At 46.3% G+C, this 22,339-nt stretch overlaps 1 protein-coding gene across 3 annotated transcripts in view; it reads left to right on the forward strand.

Annotated features, from left to right (window-relative positions):
• The window catches only part of ETFDH (electron transfer flavoprotein dehydrogenase), a 64,246-nt gene that overhangs the window by 25,204 nt on the left and 16,703 nt on the right, over positions 1-22,339 (forward strand). For all 3 annotated transcript variants that reach the window (XM_078775863.1, XM_068112493.2, XM_078775864.1), the window contains exons 8-9: positions 7,264-7,404; positions 15,306-15,449. In XM_078775863.1, coding sequence (XP_078631989.1) covers positions 7,264-7,404; positions 15,306-15,449 — 285 coding nt within the window. The remainder of the gene's footprint in view (positions 1-7,263; positions 7,405-15,305; positions 15,450-22,339) is intronic.

Genomic DNA, 22,339 nt, shown 5'->3' on the forward strand with positions numbered 1-22,339 from the left:
CTACGTTACCTCCGCTGGACCTTGCGACTCTGACGGCATATCTTCCGGCTGCTGTGCCTCCACCAACAATCCAGTTGATGGTCGATTTTAAACCTCATATTGATCCTGCACAGGATGGAAACATGAAAGGAAGTTCTATCAACCACTATTTAGTCCATATGCTGGATGTTATACATCGAAATCTTGACCAACGTGGTCATTATGCGAATATTTGCACTTTCGACTTTACCAAGGCATTCGACCTGGTCAACCACTCCCAGGTCATCAAAAAGCTCATTCAGCTTGGGGTTTATGCTTCCATCCGACCTACAGTGTGCAGTTTCCTTTCTGATCGTTCCCAGGTGGTTCATTATCAAGGGAAGACATCGAATCCTTTGTGTCTCTTCTGCGGAGTTCCACAAGGGACGAAACTAGGACCAATTTTGTTCCTTGTTCTGGTGAATGACATGGCTGTAACAACAGAATATCGTTGGGAATATGTGGATGATTTGAGCTTGGTTGAAGTGTTGAACATAACTCAGCAAAGTTCGATGCAAGCCCATGTTGATACACTTGGTGATTGGTGTTGCCTCAATAATGTTAGGCCAAAGCTGGAGAAATGTAAGATTATGCAAATATCTTTTCTTCAGAATGTTCCACCCCAATTAAACATTGTCAATGATAACATCCCTCTGCAAAGAGTTCAATCGCTCACTCTCCTTGGTGTTGTAATCCAATCTGATCTGAAGTGGAATAGCCAAATCCAGCAGATGGTATCTCGTATCTTGTGCTGCTCGACGACGCTACGTTCTTTGTACTTTGAAGAAATTCTATGTGAGTGCCCCCAATCTTGTTGAAATAGTGAGGGAGGGAGTGCGTTGTGGGGGAGAGAGGAGGGGTGAAATAGGAGAGGAGAGAGGGAGAAGAGAGAGGAGAGATAGAGAGAGAGATATAGATATAGATATATATATAGAGAGAGATAGAGATAGATAGGGAGGATTTTGGGGGAGGTGGAGGAAGTTTCCTTCTGTATCCATCCTGTCCTGCCACATTCCTCCCTATCCCATTATTTTTTTCCAATTCTCCCTCTATTTTGTCCTTCAACTCCACTGTTGGTGTTCCCCGTTCCCTCACCCTATCACTACTGTTTCTTTTGTCCTGTTGCATCCTGATCCATTTTGTGTTCTAGCTCTTCCACCAGCTTTGACTTTGTGTTAAAAAAACTAAAACAAACACTGTCATAGGTTGGCAACCATTGCACATGCTTGATGGGCCGAATAGTATTTTTCTGTGTTGGAGTTCCTTGGAAGAGAGGTCATCTATTATATATTGCGAACCATGGTGTCTATCCATGCGTTCGTCTGTCTTCTGTTTATGGCTGTCATTTCCCTCGTTGCGTTTGAAAAGCTCAACATTCACTTTTGAAATGCTGTTGATGCCAAATTTTATTTTGCAACCAGGATATTCTTTTCCAAAGCCAAAGCCCTCTCTTTAGACAAATCCCACCTCCGCAGCCCCATGTTGCTCCACCATTTTATGGTGGGCGGATAAGTAGCTCAGAGATTTGGTTCTGAGCTAAACCAAGAGTGCAACACAATTGACCTTTTAAAAGTCCATTAAATATTATTTAAATTGATAGATTAACTTAAACTTATCCCTCACTGGGGATGGATACTTTGGCTAGCTTTTCCCATCACTTGGGGCTGGTACTCTTCCTAGTTCTCTATAAGACCGAGTGGGGCTGGGTAGTGTGTTCCAAACATGTTACACCTCTCCCTCTCCCCCCACCAGGATTAACCCCTCCCCTGCAACTGTCCAGCATTTGCTCTGCACCAGGTGGGGCTTGGTCAAAGGCTTTGAGGCACAGACTTGTGGTGTGCCCTGTGACATTAATGGGTGGGAGACCTCAGGGCGGGGATAGGTTAAAAAAAACCTGGCTCCGTGAGTCCAATGGAGGGATAGGGGACAGCGTGGTAGAGAGAGAACCAGGCAGAATGACTGGCAGAGGGTTCACAGAACCGCGGAGAGCGGCTGGGAAGAGGAAGAGGTACATATGGGTGGTTTTACACGGACAGTGTGGTGCAGTTTTTGGTCCTGCCGGCTTTGCGTTCTTCAGCCACCGTCACTTTCAGCCACGGGGTCGTCTCACCTCCTACCATTTCCTGTAGCTGTGTGACTGGTCACGAGCCTGCCTGATATAGTCATATACTTCGACTGCTGCCCAGCTGAGTGAGTGAGTGAATGTGAACTTTCAGCCACGTGAACTGTGTGGTGCTTAGGGTGGAGATCGGTGTCGTATCATGTAAATTGTTGCGGTTTTATATCGTGTTTGTGCAATAAATTAATCGTCTATTTCGAAAGGGACTGTGCACCTTGTGCTTCTGCCATTTTGTCACGTGAACAATCATGTTCAATTGAGCTCCCTGGAGAATTAAATTGGTGTAACTTTATTTGATAAACTGCACAAAGATAGCCTCACCGGTTCTCAGGCCTGTGGCAACCGCTCAGGACAGCCTGTGAGGAAGAGTTTAGTTTGGCCATCTTTGAAGTCTCAGCTTCAGCGCGTGACTGTAACCGTCGATCGAATGTTGTTGCGTCTTGTCCAGAGGTTGCCATCCACACGGCAATAGTATAGATAGGGGATTTGAACCTGGTATTTCAACATCATGAACTATTTGTTCAGATGGAAACACCAAAGAGACCAGTCCAATTTGTGAGGCTTGAATAGATTAAAATGAACCCTTGCAGTAAGACTTGTACATTGTCAGCTGATGAAACACAAATACTTGGACACAGCACAATGACTGGACACAATTTTTATGCCACGATAACTTAACTACTTTAATTAAGATTAAGACACCTTAATCAAGTCAAACCTGGAACAAATATGCATAATGACGTAAAGATAAACTGATTCGATTAGAGGGTCAAAGGTCAGAGGTCCCGTTAGGTAAAAATTCTGTGACCAAGCTAACTTGTGAACCAGTGATAGGATTTTGAACCAACTTGGAATTGGTATATATTACAACAACAACACAACATGCATTTTAAGGCCATTTTCCCTGCAAGAGCGGGGGTTAGCCTTGTGGTCCCCATGACGATCTTCTCCATTTTGCCCTATTTTCTGCATCTCTCCTTGTTAACCCCCTTGCCCGCATGTCTTCTTCCGCCGTCTTTAGCCAAGTCTTTCTCGGTCTTCCCCGTCCTCGACTTCCTTCTACATTCATTTCCATCACTCTTCTCAACCAGTCACTTTCATCCTTCCTCAGCACATGACCAAACCATCTCAACCTGTTCCTCTTCACAGCATCAATCACAGGCTCTATTCCCATCATCTTTCGCAATTCATCATTTGTCTTCCTCTCTCTCAGCGACACTCCGCACATCCACCGAACCATTCGCATTTCCACCCTTTCCAGCCTTCGTTGCTGCTCGACATTCATGACCCATGTCTCGCTCCCATAAATCATAACACTTCTCACACATGCAGCATACACCTTTCCCTTCAGCTTCAACGACACTCCCCTCCTCATCAGCACGCCACTCAGTTCCCGAAACTTCTTCCATGCACATCTCACTCTAGCATCCGTTGCCGAGTCTGATCCACCTTCTCCATTCAGCATGTCTCCAAGATAGCAAAATGTTTTCACACCTTCCAGCTTCATGCCGTCTCCAAGATCCAACTCAACATTTCCTCCATCTGCAGCTCCCTCTGTGCACACCTTACATTTGAATGTAGCTGCCACACTGGTTAATGACCCTCTCAGACCACTACATTTTTGATGAACCCACTCAGCACACATTGCACATTGAATGGAGTTCACTCCGACACCCTTCCTGCACACAGCACATGGCCACTTCCCAGTTCTTTCCACCTCACCACATGCTTTACCACTTGCCATCACCTTCGTCTTTCCTAAATTCACCTTCAGACCTTTTGTCTCCATACTTTCCTTCCACTTGTTCATCTTTTCCTTCAGTCCATCCATACTTTCCGCAATCAACACCAGATCATCTGCAGACAACAACTCCCACGGTAAACCCTCCTTTACGGTCTGAGCCAGCACCTCCATCACAGCTACAAATAGTAGTGGACTTAGTACCGACCCCTGATGCACTCCCACCTTCACCTCAAACTCACCACTGTTCCCGTCCTTCGTCCTTACAGCTGTGCGCGCTCTTTTGTATATTGCCATCACACCTCTGATCAACCATTCCTCCACTTCTAACTTCCTCAATGCCCATGTCAATACTTTGCGTGGAACCCTATCGAATGCTTTCTCCAGATCAACAAACCCAAGAAACAACTTCTTCCTCTTCTCCATGTACTTCTCCTGCAACTGCCTCACAATAAAGAGCGCGTCTGTCGTTCCTCTTCCTGGCATAAATCCAAACTGCATTTCGTCGATCTTCACCTTCTTCCTTATCCTCCTCTCCAACACCCTTTCCAATACCTTCATTCCATGCTCCAATAACTTTATCGCTCGGTACGAGCCACACTCCAGAGGGTCACCTTTCCCCTTGTGCAGAGGGACAAGGGTACTCAGTTCCCAATCCACTGGAATGCGGCCTTCTTTCACCACCAGATTACACATCTTTCATTCTCTTCACACCCCAACTTCCTGCTGCCTTCAACATATCTCCCACAACTCCTGTCGGCCCTCCCGCTTTTCTACTCTTCATTGCTTTTATCGCTTCCTCAACTTCCTTCTCAGTTATCTTCTCTGCCGGTCCTAAAACTGGGTTACTCTCTATGTTGCCATCCCATTCATTCTCTGTATTCAACAGCATTTCCATATATCTTTTCCATCTTCCTTTCATTCCATCCGGGTCCATAACGATTTGTCCCACCTCATCCTTCAAGCAACTCACCCCCATCACATCACACCTCTCTTTCGCTATCTGCTTTGCAATCCTGAATACTGCTCTCTGACCCTCTTCCGAATCCAAGCGTTCTCCGAATATTTTCCTACATGTCTCCTGCGCCTTTGCTACCTCTTTCTTTGCAGCCTTCTTGGCTGCCTTATATCTTTCATGCTCTGCTTTTTCTGCTCACGTACCCTTCGCCTTCTGCCACGCCTTGAACTTCTTCCTCTTCTCGTCAATCTTCTTTCCAACTTCATCATCCCACCACCATGTTCCCGAGTGCCTCGGTGGCCCTTTTGTCCATCCACATACCTCACCAACGGCTCCCAACAGACTAGCTTTCATTGACATCCAACCACTTTCAAGCTCAACCACATCATCCTCTACCCTTCTCAGCCTCTCTTTTAATGCCTCCCTTACTGTCACCTCTTTCAACCTCCACACCTTCATTCTCGGTTGGTACTTCACCCGCCGAGCTCTCCTCGAGCCTTTCACCCTTATGTCGCAGACAACCAAGTGGTGCTGTGAAACAGCCTCCTCCCCCGGGATCACCTTTGTGTCCCGGAGGTGCCCCCTATCTCGCCTACGCACCATCAGGTAGTCAACAGTTGTCGTCGACCCACCTGACGTGTATGTAACAAGCTTATTATCCCCTTTCTGGAACTGAGTATTACAAATCAAAAAATCAGCTCCATCAGCAAACTCCAAAATCCTTTCACCTTCTCCATTTCTCACACCATATCCGTAACCCCCATGAACTCCCTCAAAACCGTCCATACTCCTTCCCACATGTCCATTTAGGTCTCCTCATACCACAACAACTTCCTCATCTTTCACGTTTTCCATCAGCTTCTCTATCGCACACCAGAACTTGTCCTTCTCTTCATCGCTCCGACCAACCTGCGGAGCATATCCCGAGATGATGTTCACCAAGAGCTTTCCAATCATCATTTTCACCATCATCAACCTATCACTCACTCTGGTCACACTCACCACACTGTCTACAAACTCAGAAAACAGGACACCAACACCATTCACGCCCTCCAGGCACCCTTGCCACACAAACTTGTATTTCTGTCCCTGTCTACCCTTCACCATTCTCACACCACTTCCCTTCCATCTCGTCTGTTGCACACAACATATGTCCACTCTTCTTCTGACCAATACTTCCACCACTTCTCCTGATCTCCCTGTCATTGTCCCTACATTCCATGTCCCAAACCTCAGAAACCGATCTCCACTTCGGGCTGTACCCTGCCCATATGTAGTTGTAATTGTCATTGTTCTCCTTTTGAGGCAATGTTTTTATAGCCGGATGCCCTTCCTGACGCCAACCCTCTTAGTCGCCTCTTACGACACGCAGGGATACGGTGTACCTATTCTAACCAGGGTACACACCGTAGGAATTGGTATATATTATGATGCAAAAATCAACTGATTAGATTTCGGCGTCAGAGGTCATGTCAGGTAAAAATGTTTTACTTGAGAACGGCTGAAGGGATTTAAATCAAACTTGTTACAAATATGTATAATGATGTAATAATGTGGACGGAGGTATATATCGGTCAACATCGCGACGGCGAAGCGTGCCGTTCTAGTTATTTTTGAGGGGTCATGAGGGGAGTCACAAAACTTTTGCAAAATAATTGATTGTATCAATGTTGAGGTGGGTGAGGGGGACTGTAAGTACTTTATCGGGATGGATGGTGGGGGTGAGGGGAGCTTTCATAAACCAACCAGATAAAAATTAATTTGGAATTGGATCCAGAAATGACATCATTCATGCGATGAACAAGCACGAGATGTTGTGGAATATATTGAGGTTTGACCCTTTTTTATCACCTTATTGAAGTGACTCGACCCTTTCTTGTAATCTCTATTCACAAAACTTTTTAAAATCACAGTAGGGGAAAACAAATACATCAAATTTAAAATTGTTACAAAAATAGCTTAGATATACAGTATAGTCAAAATATTAAAATTATTGTCGTCATTGAAAGCTACGCTGTGGCTTAAATTTTCAGCTTTCTGAACTTTCGTCGTCTTTGACCAAACTCTACGATGGTTGTGTTTTTGTTTTTCCATACTGCAGTCTTTGCAACCTTTGAATACCCACAAACTACTCTTCAATGTGTTTTTAAGCTTTGTTTTTGTCTGCTGCAAGCTCATCTAATGAAAATATGATACGTTTTAAGGGCTTGACCCCCTGACAAAATGTGTCCATGAGCAGGAATCGGATATGTCTTGAGGACATTTTGTGCTGCCTCTGTGAAAATCTGTCTGCCAGCAGAGGTTGGGTATCATTCTCTGCAGTACAGCTTCGTCATTGTGCGCAAGAGCTTTTGGCATTGTTTCTTGAAATGAGATTGTGGTGGTTCAGGATTAGAGGAAAGTTTGTTTGTGTTCATATTTTGCCAGCTGTGGGAAGTCCCTCCTGAGAACTGGCACCCGGGTCGTGTGGAGCACACCGTGGGTTGGCCACTCGACCGGAATACGTATGGTGGGTCGTTCATCTATCATCTAAATGAAGGAGAACCACTCCTTGCTGTTGGATTTGTGGTGAGAATACCCCAACTGAGATACACTCTGCTTTTTCTTTCTTTCCTTCTTTCTTTCTTTCTTTCTTTCTTTCATAAATGCTTATTCGTGCAGCGATCTGTCAGGAAGTTGTGAATATTGTAATCAAGCTATCTCTTTGGAAACCTAATGCTGATGAAACCTGGTTAAGTATTGCTTTAAATATATTCTTCACAAAATAGTTAATCCACAACTTACTTTTGATTTGTGAAATAAATTTTCGATTCAATCTGAATCTAAATCCTTACCTGAACTGAGCAATCCTGTAAATTCACACGTAAATGAACTCTTACATAATCTTCATTCATGTCTTCCCACAACCCCTGACAGTAGTCCATTAGGTATTCTCCTCCTCTTCCCTTTATACGGGGTGAGGTCTGATGGCACCAAGCTTCTGCCCTGCCCTGACCAGGATAATGTTCCACCCCACTCTATCCTCAGCCAACTCTCTCCACCCTCCAACCACCCCTACCTTACTAATATCCCTCCTTACGCGATCCTCCGGTCTCAACCACGGTCTACCTCTTTTCTTCCTACCTTGTTCCCTCAACCTATCCACTCTCTTTGCCATTCTCTCTTCCCCCATCCGCACCAAATGTCCAGCCCCTCTCACCCAGCATTTCATCAATCTCCCCGTCAAGCTTATCTGCACACTAATCTCCTACCTCAGTTCATCCATTCTCCTCCTATCCATCCTCTTCACTTCTGCAATCCATGTACCCAGTTGTTCTTACAAACCTGCTGCCTCTGTTGTCTCTCTGTCAGTGCCACCATCTCCAGACCGTAAAGGTAGGCCGGCATCACACAAGACATCAAAGCCTTTCCTTTCAATCACCTTGAAATCTCCATCTCCTTGAATCCACCACGCATTCGCATTCAGAGAGCAGTATTCAGGATTGCAAAGCACATAGCGAAAGAGAGGTGTGATGTGATGGGGGTGAGTTGCTTTAAGGATGAAGTGGGACAAATCGTTGTCGACCCAGATGGAATTAAAGGAAGATGGAAAAGATATATGGAAATGCTGTTGAATACAGAGAATGAATGGGATGGCAACAAAGAGAGTAACCCAGTTTTAGGACTGGCAGAGAAGATATCTGAGAAGGAAGTTGAGGAAGCGATAAAAGCAATGAAGAGTGGAAAAGCGGGAGGGCCGACGGGAGTTGTGGGAAATATGTTGAAAGCAGCAGGAAGTTGGGGTGTGAAGAAAATGACAGAGATCTGCAATCTGGTGGTGAAAGAAGGCCGCATTCCAGTGGATTGGGAACTGAGTACCCTCGTCCCTCTATACAAGGGGAAAGGTGACCCTCTGGAGTGTGGCTCGTACCGAGCGATAAAGTTATTGAAGCATGGAATGAAGGTATTGGAAAGGGTGTTGGAGAGGAGGATAAGGAAGAAAGTGAAGATCGACTAAATGCAGTTTGGATTTATGCCAGGAAGAGGAACGACAGATGCGCTTTTCATTGTGAGGCAGTTGCAGGAGAGGTACATGGAGAAGAGGAAGAAGTTGTTTTTTGGGTTTGTTGATCTGGAGAAAGCATTCGATTGGGTTCCACGCAAAGTATTGACATGGGCATTGAGGAAGTTAGGAGTGGAGGAATGGTTGATCAGAGTAGTGATGGCAATGTACAAAAGAGCGCGCACAGCTGTAAGGACGAAGGATGGGAACAGTGGTGAGTTTGAGGTGAAGGTGGGAGTGCATCAGGGGTCGGTACTAAGTCCACTACTATTTGTAGCTGTGATGGAGGTGCTGGCTCAGAACGTAAAGGAGGGTTTACCATGGGAGTTGTTGTATGCAGATGATCTGGTGTTGATTGCGGAAAGTATGGATGGACTGAAGGAAAAGATGAACAAGTGGAAGGAATGTATGGAGACAAAAGGTCTGAAGGTGAATATCGGAAAGATGAAGGTGATGGCAAGTGGTAAAGCATGTGGTGAGGTGGAAAGAACTGGGAAGTGGCCGTGTGCTGTGTGCAGGAAGGGTGTCGGAGTGAACTCCATTCAATGTACTATGTGCGCTGAGTGGGTTCATCAAAAATGTAGTGGTCTGAGAGGGTCATTTACCAGTGTGGCAGCTACATTCAAATGTAAGGTGTGCACAGAGGGAGCTGCAGATGGAGGAAATGTTGAGTTGGATCTTGGAGACGGCATGAAGCTGGAAGGTGTGAAAACATTTTGCTACCTCGGAGACATGCTGAATGGAGAAGGTGGATCAGACTCGGCAACGGTTGTTCGAGTGAGATGTGCATGGAAGAAGTTTCGGGAACTGAGTGGCGAGCTGATGAGGAGGAGAGTGTCGCTGAAGCTGAAGGGAAAGGTGTATGCTGCATGTGTGAGAAGTGTTATGATTTATGGGAGCGAGACATGGGTAATGAACGTAGAGCAGCAACAAAGGCTGGAAAGGGTGGAAATGCGAATGGTTCGATGGATGTGCGGAGTATCGTTGAGAGAGAGGAAGACAAATGATGAATTGCGAAAGATGATGGGAATATTGCCTGTGATTGATGCTGTGAAGAGGAACAGGTTGAGATGGTTTGGTCATGTGTTGAGGAAGGATGAAAGTGACTGGTTGAGAAGAGTGATGGAAATTAATGTAGAAGGAAGTAGAGGACAGGGAAGACCGAGAAAGGCTTGGCTAAAGATGGGGGAAGAAGAAATGTGGGCAAGGGGGTTAACAAGGAGAGATGCAGAAAATAGGGCAAAATGGAGAAGATTGTCATGGGGACCGCAAGGCTAACCCCCGCTCTAGCAGGGAAAATGGCCTTAAAATGCATGTTGTTGTTGTTGTATTCGCACCCACCCGAATCCCCCGCACCTCGACCTCTGACTTACCATCCCTGGTCATTCTTCCACCCAGATACTCAAACCTATTTCCTTGTCTGATCACCTTCCCCTCTAACCTGATATTAATTTATTTTCTCTGCTGCCAGACCCACATCATCTCTGGTATTCAAGTTTGCCGAAGGGCTGGATTGTATCATGTGGAGAGGTGCTGGTATGGAGTAGCAATCATTCTTTTCTTTCTTCTATATTTATTTTTTATAACTTTCTTTTTCTTTCGTTTTATCTATCTTTGGGACTCTTGGAGTCAGTTTCACGTTGCCTGTTAGTGTTGTGTGTTTGTGTGATGTATCTATCTAGCACAGTAGAGCAGAGCTTCATTCAAATGAAGAGGTGTAACTGCAGTCCCCTCAATAAAATACTTGAGTTGTACAAGATAAATGCCAATTTCATGTCCAACACGGCACTTTCAAAATGATGTATGAATGCTAAATGAGGCCTTTTACACATGTACTATGTGTTTGTTTACATAAAAGTGCCCGGTTCGACTCACCGGGCACTTTTATTTAACCTGCCATTGGTAACACGAAATCTGAAATTCAAATAGTCTTTTAAACATAATTCTCAGTATTTAGACAATCGAGTGGCAATTTCAAAATGGTGAACCACAATTGTTCTGTTCATGAATGCAAATCAGACTCACGAGAAAAATAATATAGAATATACGAGAAATATCTGAGGATCAGAGGTGTTGATCTCGTTTCTATAATTACTTACTATAATAGTGAGCGGCAGCCATCACGGCACATTGTGCCATGTGGAAGGACCACGTGCTGCTTACTTCGAGCCTTGTGTAAGGATTACATGCTGATTACATCGGGTCTTGTGTAATGACCACGTGCTGATTACATCTTGCCATGTGTGGAAGGACTACGTGCTGGTTACACCATGCCGTGTGGTTGTGAACCAGGTGATTTTTCTGAAAGGCATTTACTTGTTGTAAGCTGAATAATCAAGACTTTAACATATTAAGGAGAGCAGGACATAAGAAAGGGAAAGGGTGAGCGGATGGTGTGAGGAGAGGAGAGGAGAGGAGTGGAGAGGAGGGAGTGAGAGGAATGAGGGGAATGAGGGGAGGGGGGGGTTCGAATGAGGAGGGAGGGAGTGAGTGCGGTGGAGGGAGGAAGGGAAGAGGGAGTGAGTGGGTTGGAGGTTGGGATGAGTGCCTCGAGGGTGGGGGAGGAGCCGAGTGCAGAGGGAAAGGGGTGGGCAGGGGGGAGGGGAGAAGAGGAACGAGTGAACGAGTGAAGAGGAACGAGAAGGAGTGGTGTGTGTGTGTGAGAGTGCACACAGGGTTATGATAACACGCTAGGGTAGTAGGTCCAGCAGATCAGCCCAGGCAGCACTGCTGATTGATGACCTGAGCATCCCAAATTGATCAAAATGGTACAAGCTCTGCCAGGTGGGCAGCATTTCAGAAGCGAGGTCAGGCTAGGTAGTTTGAATGTGGGATCAATGGGAGGGAGAGGGGTCGAGGTGTTGGAGATGATGCAGAGAAGGAGGTTGGAAGTGTTGTGTGTGCAGGAGACCAGATGGAAAGAAGACAAGGTGAGGAGGTTGGTAGGAGGGTACAAGCTGGTGCACACAGGTGGGGAAGGAAGGCGTAATGGCATAGGAATAATAATATCGGAAGAGATCCGCAAGCAGGTGGTTCGAGTGGAAAGATGGGAGGATCAGAAAGTTTTGGCATGGGTGGTCATATAGAGGCAAATGGTGTGTGTTATTATCAGTTTATGGGCCACAAACAGAAAGGACTGTGGCGGAGAAGAAGAATTCAGGAACGCACTGGAGAAGATGATGTGAATGGTTGAGATGGAGGTGATGCTGTGCATTGCGGGGGACGTTAAAGCGCATGTGGGAGTAGCAGAGCCAAGTGAAGAGGAATGTGTTGGTAAATTTGGATGGTTAGGGAATGAGGAATAGAGAAGGTCAAGAGCTGGTGGCAACGAATGGGATGACCATAGCTGGTTCATCTATATATTAAAGTAGCGGCAGTTTTCTGTCCATCTGTCTGTCACGCCACATCATTACGTCTATAATGTTGTTATGGTGTACGGTGGCCGACTCCAATATCCACCATTTTTATTTTCATGCAGTTCAGGCCGGACACATGGTCGAACATGCCATAACCACAATTGCCATGCATACCCTACCCTTGTGTTTTCCATTCAGTGTGCAACACAAACAAAGCGATTGTTAAAATGACCATCAATTATCATAAGCGTAGGTGTCACAGGCCTTCCAACGACACAGTACGTAAAGGCCTCAGGCTTCATGCCTCGTGATGATAATAATAATAATGTAACGTTAATAATAATAGTTTCATAAATATAGTCATGACTGCAAAGTTACTGGATTGAAGCGGTGTATTATTCATGACTCGAAGAGAAGCAGTGTACTAATTACCGTGGGAGTAAGGAATTGCCCTCGGTTTCTTGATGCAGTCATATCATCTTCATAATAATAATAACGTAACATTAATAATATATTGTAAATACATTGCCTTCAGAAAGTATTTACACCCCTTGACTTTTTCTCATTTTGCTGTATTACAGCCTGAATTTAAAACGGATTAAATTGAGATTTCTTTTGTCACTGATCTACACATGATGTCAGTGGGGAAAAAAATTTCTATAAATTTTAACAAAATAATTAAAAATGAAAAGCTGAAATGTCTTGAGTCAATAAGTATTCAACCCCATTGCTATGACACTCCAAATTGAGCTCAGGTGCATCCAATTTCCTTTGATCATCCTTGAGATGTCTCTACAATTTTTTGAAGTACATCTCTGGCCAATTCAAATGATTGGACGTGATTTAGAAAGCAACACACCTTTCTATTTTCGATCACATAGTTGACAGTGCATGTCAGAGCAGAGAAGTGTCCAAGTCCAAGGTACATGAAGTCCAAGGAACTGATCATACAACTCGGAGATAGGATTGTGAGGAGGCATAGATCTGGGGAAGGGTATAAAACAATTTTTTTTTTAACTGGGGAAGGGTATAAAACAAAAACAATTTATAGAGAGTTGTAAGTTCCCAAGAGCACAGTGAGCTCCATCATTAGGAAATGGAAATAATATGGAACTACCCAGACTCGTCCTAGAGCTGGCCGTCCGACCAAACTGAGCAACCAGGCAAGAAGGACCTTGGTCAGGGAGGTGACGAAGAACCCAAATGACTACTCTGACAGAACTACAGAGTTCCTTCGCTGAGATGGGAGAACCTGCTGGAAGGACAACAGTCTCTGGAGCACTTGACAAATCTAGACTTTATGGGAGAGTGGCCAGACGGAAGCCACTCCTGAGAAAAAGGCACATGAAAGCATGCCTGGAGTTTGCAAAAAGGCACGTGAAAGACTGAGAGCATGAGGCAAAATATTATGTGGTCTGATGAGATGGAAATTGAACTCTTTTGTTTGAATGCATAGAGCTGTCTGGTGGAAACCGAGCACAGCTCATCACCCATCTAACACCATCCCTACTGTGAAGCATGGTGGTGGCAGCATCAGGCTACGAGGATACTTTTCAGCGGCACGGATTTGGAGACTTGTAAGGATAGAGGGAACAATGAATGGAGCCAATGGGACAGACTATGTAGGCCCAGTAATCTCCCGATCTCAGGGTCTTTCTTGGTGGCTCATGTAGCCTGGTAGCTTTGGTGCGTGTGCGGTTCGTGGTGCGGACATCGATCCTGTGATACTCTGTTTGGATTGCGGCACTAATAGTGACACAGACGTTGCTACGCAAATGCTGCAATGGGATAGTGCTGTTCAGAGCAAGCCAGTGTGGATATGGAGGAAAGCAGTGGGGCAGCTGTTTACATCTCAGTGCACTGGGTGGTCTTTGATGTGAACCTTGTGGCCAACGTTGTTTGGTACCACACCAGAGCATCAACCAATAAAGAACAAGAGTGCCAGGGTTACCATTCACTGCGGTCGTGGGAGACACTCCATGCCTTCCAGGAGCGACGGGCTTGCAGCTCGTGCAAACTCCAAGAGGGACACGACAGACTCTACAGTCAGTTTTTCCCCCCCAATTGGGTCTCTATCTCTGTTGGACGAATGTCTCTATCCCTAGTTAGATTGCTAAGTTGACTATATATTCCCGATCTTTGTGATTGTGCAGGTGTCGTGTGATGAGTAACTGGGGAATTACTGTTTTCTGCTTGCTTGTACATATTTACCTTTTTTTTTCAATACACTTGTTAAACAAATTCATTCATTCACTCATCCTGCTTGCTAACAACGGTGCCATATGGCAGCTCTGGGTGTATCTGTTTGAGATGGAGACTTCGATAAGATTGCCATCACATGACTTGGTAAGCTCGGCCTAAGATAATATCCATCATGTGATTGCCTACCAGCACGATTCTCACTCATACCAAGGACCTCAATCTGAACGGTAATGTGGCTCTGGACACGGTATCCAGCAAGAGGTTCGCAAGATGTTGTCTGTGTAAGGGACTACTGTAGTCGCTTTGCAACTCACTGATTTCGAACCGGAGTTATCTGGACCAACTGGGGGGACTGTAACAGCACATAAAACGTCGAAGTAAAAGCAGACTTTCCATCTTACATTTTGCTTGTGGCCATGCTTGTTGTATTACACTGAGGAAGGATATTCTGCTTCAGAACCATCGCTAAAAACAATTGTTGTTTCATTTCTATTTTTTAAGTGGCAAAGCTACTTCAATATTTGGCTATGTCCTTCCTTACATCCATCCGTCAAAAATGACGAAGAACCTTTCTATCTCACCTTGTTTAATTCTAAAGGGTTATAAAGTGCAATTCTAGAGGGTTCTAAATGGTAATTATAAAGGTTTCGAAAGGATAATTCTAAAGGGAAATTCTAAGGGAAATTCTAAGGGGTTGTAAAGAGTAATTCTAATGGGTTGTCTTTGTTTCTTGGTTTTGCCTATTTCATATTAAAAATGCCAAACTGAACTGCTTCCTTTGGACACGGAGCGATTTTATTTATTTTTTAACCACCTTATTCTTCATACTTTTTGCCTCTTTGTTTTCTTGTCCTTCATCTACCTTACAGGTGGGACTCGATTATGAAAACCCATACCTGAATCCATTTAGCGAGTTCCAGCGCTTCAAACATCACCCATCTATTGCATGTACACTGCAGGGAGGAAAACGTATTTCTTACGGTGCCCGTGCACTCAATGAGGGTGGGATTCAGGTATGGTGAGGAAGACGTTTTTGATGTATGAATATTGGTGTTTAGTTAACGGTGGTTGTTTTACGATGTCATACTGGTTAACAATGCTTTGTGCATTTGAGGAAATGCAGGCTTTATTGAAGTTGTGCATCTCCAAAACCTCCCCATCCCCCCTCCCCTCCAAAACTTCCCCATCACCCCTCCCCTCCAAATCTACCCCCTTACCCCTCCCCTCCAAATCTTCCCCATCACCCATCCCTTTCAAATCTTCCCCCTTGCCCCTCCCCTCCAAATCTTCCCCATCACCCCTTCCCTCCAAAACTTCCCCATCACCCCTCCCCTCCAAAACTTCCCCATCACCCCTCCCCTCCAAATCTACCCCCTTGCCCCTCTCCTCCAAATCTTCCCCATCACCCATCCCTTTCAAATGTCCCCCCTTGCCCCTTCCCTCCCCTCCCTCCTAAACTCCCCCCACACCCCTCCCCTCCGAGACTCTCCCTCGCTCCTCCCCTCCTAGACTCCCCTCTCACCCCTCCTCCTCAAAGCGTCCTCCCTGCTTCTTCCCCCTTCCAACTTTCACCTTCATCTCTCCCAACCTTCTGCCTCGCTCTTCCCCCTCCTCAAATAACACCTCACTGTGCCTCACCCAATCTCCATCAAACCTTTTGTCCACCCCATTCTTCCTTTTCTCCAAACTATTCTGAAATCTCTGACACACCTTCAACAGCTCTCCCTACCTCTTCCTCCTCTTCCACATCTTACCCTACCCCCCCCCCTGTTCTTTATCCGATGCTCCCCCTTCCTCTTCATTAACGGAATGGACCTCAAACATCCGGGGCCTTCGCTCAAACTTGACTGATCTCTCCATACAGGTTGCTTCTGACAGACCAGATGTGATCTGCTTAACAGAAACTTTCCTCCTTCATGATGTCTCTGATTCCTTGGTATCTCTCCCAGGTTAGTCCCTCCTCTGGTATGATAGACCTGAGCCTCGTCCTGGAGGTGGGGTTGCTATCTTTATAAAAAAAACTCTCTTCCTCACTCGCCCTCCACTGCCCTCTCTCCACCTCACCCCCAGGAATACCTTTGGCTACGGCTTCCCCTTCGCTCCCACCTTTTGTTCATATGTGTGTTGTACCGTCCACCAAACAGTGATGACTCCATCTACATCTCGCTGTCTGATAATATGGACCAACTTCTATCTACCCATCCCAACTCTCTCTTCCTCATATGTGGTGATTTCAATTGTCACCATGCCAGTTGGCTGGGTGTGGGTACCTCTCTCACCAGCCATGGCTCTTCAGCAAAGGACTTCTGCGACTCACTGGGACTGACACAATCTGTCAATTTCCCGACCCAGATCTCAGTCAACGGAGCATCTTCTCTTCTGGACTTGGTTATGACTAACTTCCCTGAAAATGTCTGCTGCTCTTCTTCTGCTCCAATCGGCTCATCTGATCATGTGCTTGTTAAAGTGGACATCTCTCTGACCATTCTCAGAGAGCCTCCTCAGCGTCGACGAGTCTGGCCTTTCACTCAGGCCAACTGGCACGGTCTTCAAGCAGCCATCAATCATCTGGACTGGTCTCCCATCGCTACCGCCTCTGACATCAACTCATCCTGGGAATTCTTCCAAAGTAAATTGCTCTCTCTCATGCACAGATTTATCCCATCTCGTCTTCAGTTGTCATACCCTTCCTCCCATCCATGGTACACAAAATCTTGTGGTGAGGCTGTTGCCCAGAAACAACTTGCTTTCGTCTCCTGGAAAGCAAATCAAACGGAAGGAAATCTCATTTCCTTTCACAAAGCCCGAAACAAGTGTGTCCACCCTCAGGAGAGCCAGGAAACAATATCTCTCCGTTCTCAAGACTGAACTCTCTTTTCTGTCTCCCTCTTCCAAATCCTGGTGGTGTCTGGTCAAATCTGTTTCTGGTGTTTGTTCCCCCTCCATCCCCTCCCTCACCTCAAACGGCTACACGGCTGACTCCGCACGTGAAAAAGCTGAATGCCTCAACTCTGTGTTTGCCTCTAAATCTTGTGTCCCAAACCCATCCCTCTCTGTACCCACCGTACCCAGTCGTACCCAGCTGCTCCTGGACTGTGTCCTTTCCTCCTGACAAGGTGGAAAAGTTTATGTCAACCCTCGACTCTGATTCTGCAACTGGTCCTGACGGCATCAGCCCACGGGTCCTAAAATCATGTTCTTCCGCTCTTTCACTCCCTCTCTCTGTTCTCTTCACCCTCTCTTTTGCTCAAGGTCATCTGCCATCTGCTTGGAAATCAGCCAACATCACCACTTTGCACAAAAAAGGTGCAAAAACAGATCCTAATAACTACAGACCAATCAGCCCTCTCCCAATTATCAGCAAAGTCATGGAATCCATCATTGCTTCAGATATGAAATCTTTCCTCTTCTCCAATGGCTTGATCTCTGACCATCAATTTGGTTTCAGACCTGGTCATTCTACTCTGGACATGCTGCTTCTGCTTTCTCAACAATGGATGGAGGTCCTCAACGCCAAACAGGAAATTAGAGCTGTCTACCTTGACATTTCACGTGCCTTCGATACGCTCTGGCACCCCGCTCTGCTCACCAAACCCTCCTCCTTTGGTATCCATGGAAATCTCCACGCATGGCTGGCAGACTTCCTCTCTAGTCGTAGTCAACGTGTGGCCCTGAATGGGTTTCTCTCATCTCCTCTTCCTGTTCAGGCTGGAGTTCCCCAAGGCAGTGTTCTGGGCCCTGTGCTTTTTCTGGTCTTCATCAATGATCTCTCTGACTCTCTTGAAAATCCTCTCTATCTCTTTGCTGACGACTCTACTCTCTGTCGCTCCATTCCTCATCCCTCAGATCGGTAGTCTGCAGCCTCCTCACTCTCTGCAGACCTGGACAAAATCACAGACTGGGCAAACAAGTGGAACATGTCTTTCAATCCTGACAAATCTCACACTCTTACGATGTCTCTCCGAAAAGACCGACTGGACAACCCTCCCATCCACTTTCTGAATAGTCCTCTCCAAGAAGTTCTGTCACTCAAGCTTTTGGGTCTCACTATCTGCCATGATCTTTCCTGGGAAAACCACATTTCAAATCTAGCCTCCAAAGCCAGTCGCCGACTGGGCATCCTCCGTCGTGCGAAGTCCTTCCTTGGTACACCTGAGCTCCTCACCACTTACAAGGCTTTCATCCGCAGCTCTATGGAATACTGCTCTCCCCTCTGGTCTGGTGCTCCTGCCTCACACCTAGCTCGTCTTCACGCTGTTGAAACCAAAGCGTTCAGAATCATTGGGATCTCCCGTGATGAAGCTAACTCCAAGGGCCTTTCACTCACTCACCGCAGGCAGGTTGGTGGTCTTTCCGTCTTCGACCGACTCCTCTCTGGCCTTGCCCCCCCAGCTCTCTCTGGGCTCTGTCCCCCAAATATTCCTACAGGTCGCACAAGATCTGCCTGCAACCCTCTTATGGTTAAACTGCCAAAATCAAGACTCTCTGCTCACCTTCACTCCTTCATTCCTCTTTTCTCCCGCCTCTGGAACAAACTCCCTCACTCTCTTCAATCCCACTCCACCCTCCAGGTCTTTAAAACAGCTGTTCACCACCATCTCTTATCTTCCCCCATCCAAAACCTTGATCTTTTCTACCCCCGCTAATTTCACCCAAAATCCAACATTTTTTTTTGAAACACCAACTTCTGTCCTGGAAGTCCTTGGTCTCCTTGTGTTTTATACCTCTCGCCCACCCCCTTCCCACACCTCCTCCCCCCAAGCCCTCTCCCTCCCACACTTCTCCCTGCTCTCAAATGTTGTGTTTTAGTGCTTCCCCTTCTCTCCCCATCTTGTCTTCCGCTCCTCTTTTTCCGCTCCACTCTCTTTTTATATATTTTGTTTGTCTGGTTGATTTGTTTGTGAAATAAATGTTATCTTTTTCACGAGCCTCGATTCAGTATTAAAAAAAAAAAAAAATCTTCATCTATAAATGAGTAGCCTGGTTCTCTTTTCTTCGTGCTGAATAGAACTCTTGCTTGTTAAGATGCCTTTTCTATTTTATCTTTTTTTTTTTTTGTATACAAGATCGAGGCTCATGAAAGAGCTAACATTAATCACACAGAAAGACAAGCCGACACATAAAACATATAACATGGGGAGCGGTAGACAAGATGGGGAGAGAGGGCGAAGGACACAAACACAACATTTGAGAGCAGGGACATCGAGAGATCTGTGGGAGGGAGAGGGCTTTGGGGGGGGGGGCGAGGCATGGGAAGGGGGGGTGGGAGAGGTATAAAACATGTGGACACTGCCAGGACTTCCAGGAAAGAAGTTGGAATTTCAAACAAAGTGGATCTGGGGTGAATTAGCGGGGGTAGAAAAGATCAAGGTTTTGGATGGGGGAAGGTAAGAGATGGTGGTGAACAGCTGTTTTAAAGACCAGGAGGGAGGAGTGGGATTGAAGGGAGTGTGGGAGTTTGTTCCAGAGGCAGAATGAAAGAGTGAAGGTGAGCAGAGAGCCGAGATTTCGGCAGTTTAACCATCAGAGGGTTGCTGGCAGATCTTGTATGACCTGAAGGAATACCTGGGGGACAAAGCACAGAGAGAGCTGGGGGAGCAAGGCTGGAGAGGAGTCGGTAGAAGACAGAAAGACCACCAACCTGCCTGCGGTGAGTGGGTGAAAGGCCCTCGGAAATAGCTTCATCCCCGGAGATTCCAATGATTCTGAAAGCTTTGGTTTCAACAGCGTGAAGCCGAGCTAGGTGTGAGGAGGAGCACTGGCCCATAGGGGAGAACAGTATTCCATTGAGCTGCAGATGAAAGCCTTGTATGTGGTGAGGAGCTAAGGTGTGCCAAGGAAGGACTTCGCACGACGGAGGATGCCCAGTCGGCGACTGGCTTTGGAGGCCAGCTTGGAAATGTGGTTTTCCCAAGAAAGATCATGGCAGATAGTGAGACCCAAAGGCTTGAGCGACAGAACTTCTTGGAGAGGATTGTTGAGAAAGTAGATGGGAGAGTTATCCAGTCGGTCTTTTCGGAGAGCCATAGTAAGAGTGTGAGATTTGTCAGGATTGAAAGACATGTTCGACTTGTTTGACGAGTCTGTGATTTTGTCCAGGTCTTCAGAGAGTGAGGAGGCTGCAGACTGCCGATCTGAGGGAAGAGGAATGGAGCGGCAAAGAGTGGAGTCATCAGCAAAGAGATAGAGAGGATTTTCCAGAGAGTCGGAGAGATCATTGATAAAGACCAGAAAAAGCACAGGGCCCAGAACACTGCCTTGGGGAACTCCAGCCTGAACAGGAAGGGGAGATGAGAGAAATCCATTCAGGGCCACACATTGACTACGACCAGAGAGGAAGTCCGCAAGCCATGCATGGAGATTTCCATGGATACCATAGGAGGAGAGTTTGGTGAGCAGAGCTGGGTGCCAGACCATGTCGAAGGCACGTGATATGTCAAGGGAGACAGCTCTGATTTCCTGTTTGGCATTGAGGACCTCCATCCATTGTTGAGACAGCAGAAGCAGCATGTCCAGAGTAGAATGACCTGGTCTGAATCCAAATTGATGATCGGAGATCAAGCCATTGGAGAGGAGGAAGGATTTGATATCCGAAGCAATGATGGATTCCATGACTTTGCTGATAATTGGGAGCAGGCTGATTGGTCTGTAGTTGCAAGGATCTGTTTTTGCACATTTTTTGTGTAAAACGGTAATGTTTGCTGATTTCCAGGATGCTGGCAGATGACCTTGACCAAAAGAGAGGGTGAAAAGAACTAAGAGAGGGTGAGATAGAGCGGCAGAGCAGGATTTTAGGACCTGTGGGCTGATGCCGTCTGGTCCAGTTGCAGAATCAGAGTCGAGGTTTGACAAAAACTTCTCCACCTTGTCAGGAGAGAAGGACACAGAGTCCAGGAGCAGTTGCGTTTGATTGGGTAAGGTGGGAACAGAGAGAGATGGGTTTGGTACACAAGATTTTGAGGCAAACACAGAGTTGAGGCATTCGGCTTTGTCATGTGCTGTGTCAACTGTGTAGCCATTTGAGGTAAGGGAGGGGATGGAGGGGGAACAAACACCAGAAACGGATTTGACCAGACGCCACTAGGATTTGGAGGAAGGAGACAGGTTTGAGAGTTCATTCTTGAGTGTGGAGAGATCGTGCTTTCTGGCACTCCTGAGGATAGGCACACACTTGTTCCGAGCTCGGTGGAAGGAACTGAGATTACCTTCAGTTGGATTTGCCTTCCAAGAGGCAACGGCAAGTTGTTTCAGGGCAACTGCCTCACCACAAGATTCAGTGTACCATGGACGGGAGGAAGGGTAAGACAACTGAAGATGAGATGGGATAAATCTGTGCATGAGAGAGAGCAGTTTGCTTTTGAAGAATTCCCAGGAAGAATTGATGTCAGAGGCAGTAGAGATGGGAGACCAGTCCAGATGATTGATGGCTGCTTGAAGACCGTGCCAGTCGGCCTGAGTGAAATGCCAGATTCGTCGATGCTGAGGAGGCTCTCTGAGAATGGCCAGAGAGATGTCCACTTTAACAAGCACATGATCAGAAGAACCAATTGGAGCAGAAGAAGAGCAGCAGACATTAGCAGGGAAGTTTGTCATAACCAAGTCTGGAAGAGAAGATATTCCATTGGCTGAGATCCGGGTCGGGAAATTGACAGATTGTGTCAATCCCAGTGAGTCACAGAAGTCCTTTGCTGAGGTGCCATGACTGGTGAGAGAGAAACCCACACCCAGCCAGCTGGCATGATGACAGTTGAAGTCGCCACATATGGGGAAGAGAGAGTTGGGATGAGTGGATAGAAGTTGGTCCATGTTGTCAGACAGTGAAATGTAATTTGGAGGACGGTACAGAACACATATGAACAAAAGGTGGGAGCGGAGAGGAAGCCGTAGCCAGATGTACTCCTGG

Source organism: Myxine glutinosa, chromosome 4 (genome assembly GCF_964187855.1).
Source record: "Myxine glutinosa chromosome 4, kmMyxGlut1.1, whole genome shotgun sequence".
Taxonomy (NCBI): domain Eukaryota; kingdom Metazoa; phylum Chordata; class Myxini; order Myxiniformes; family Myxinidae; genus Myxine; species Myxine glutinosa.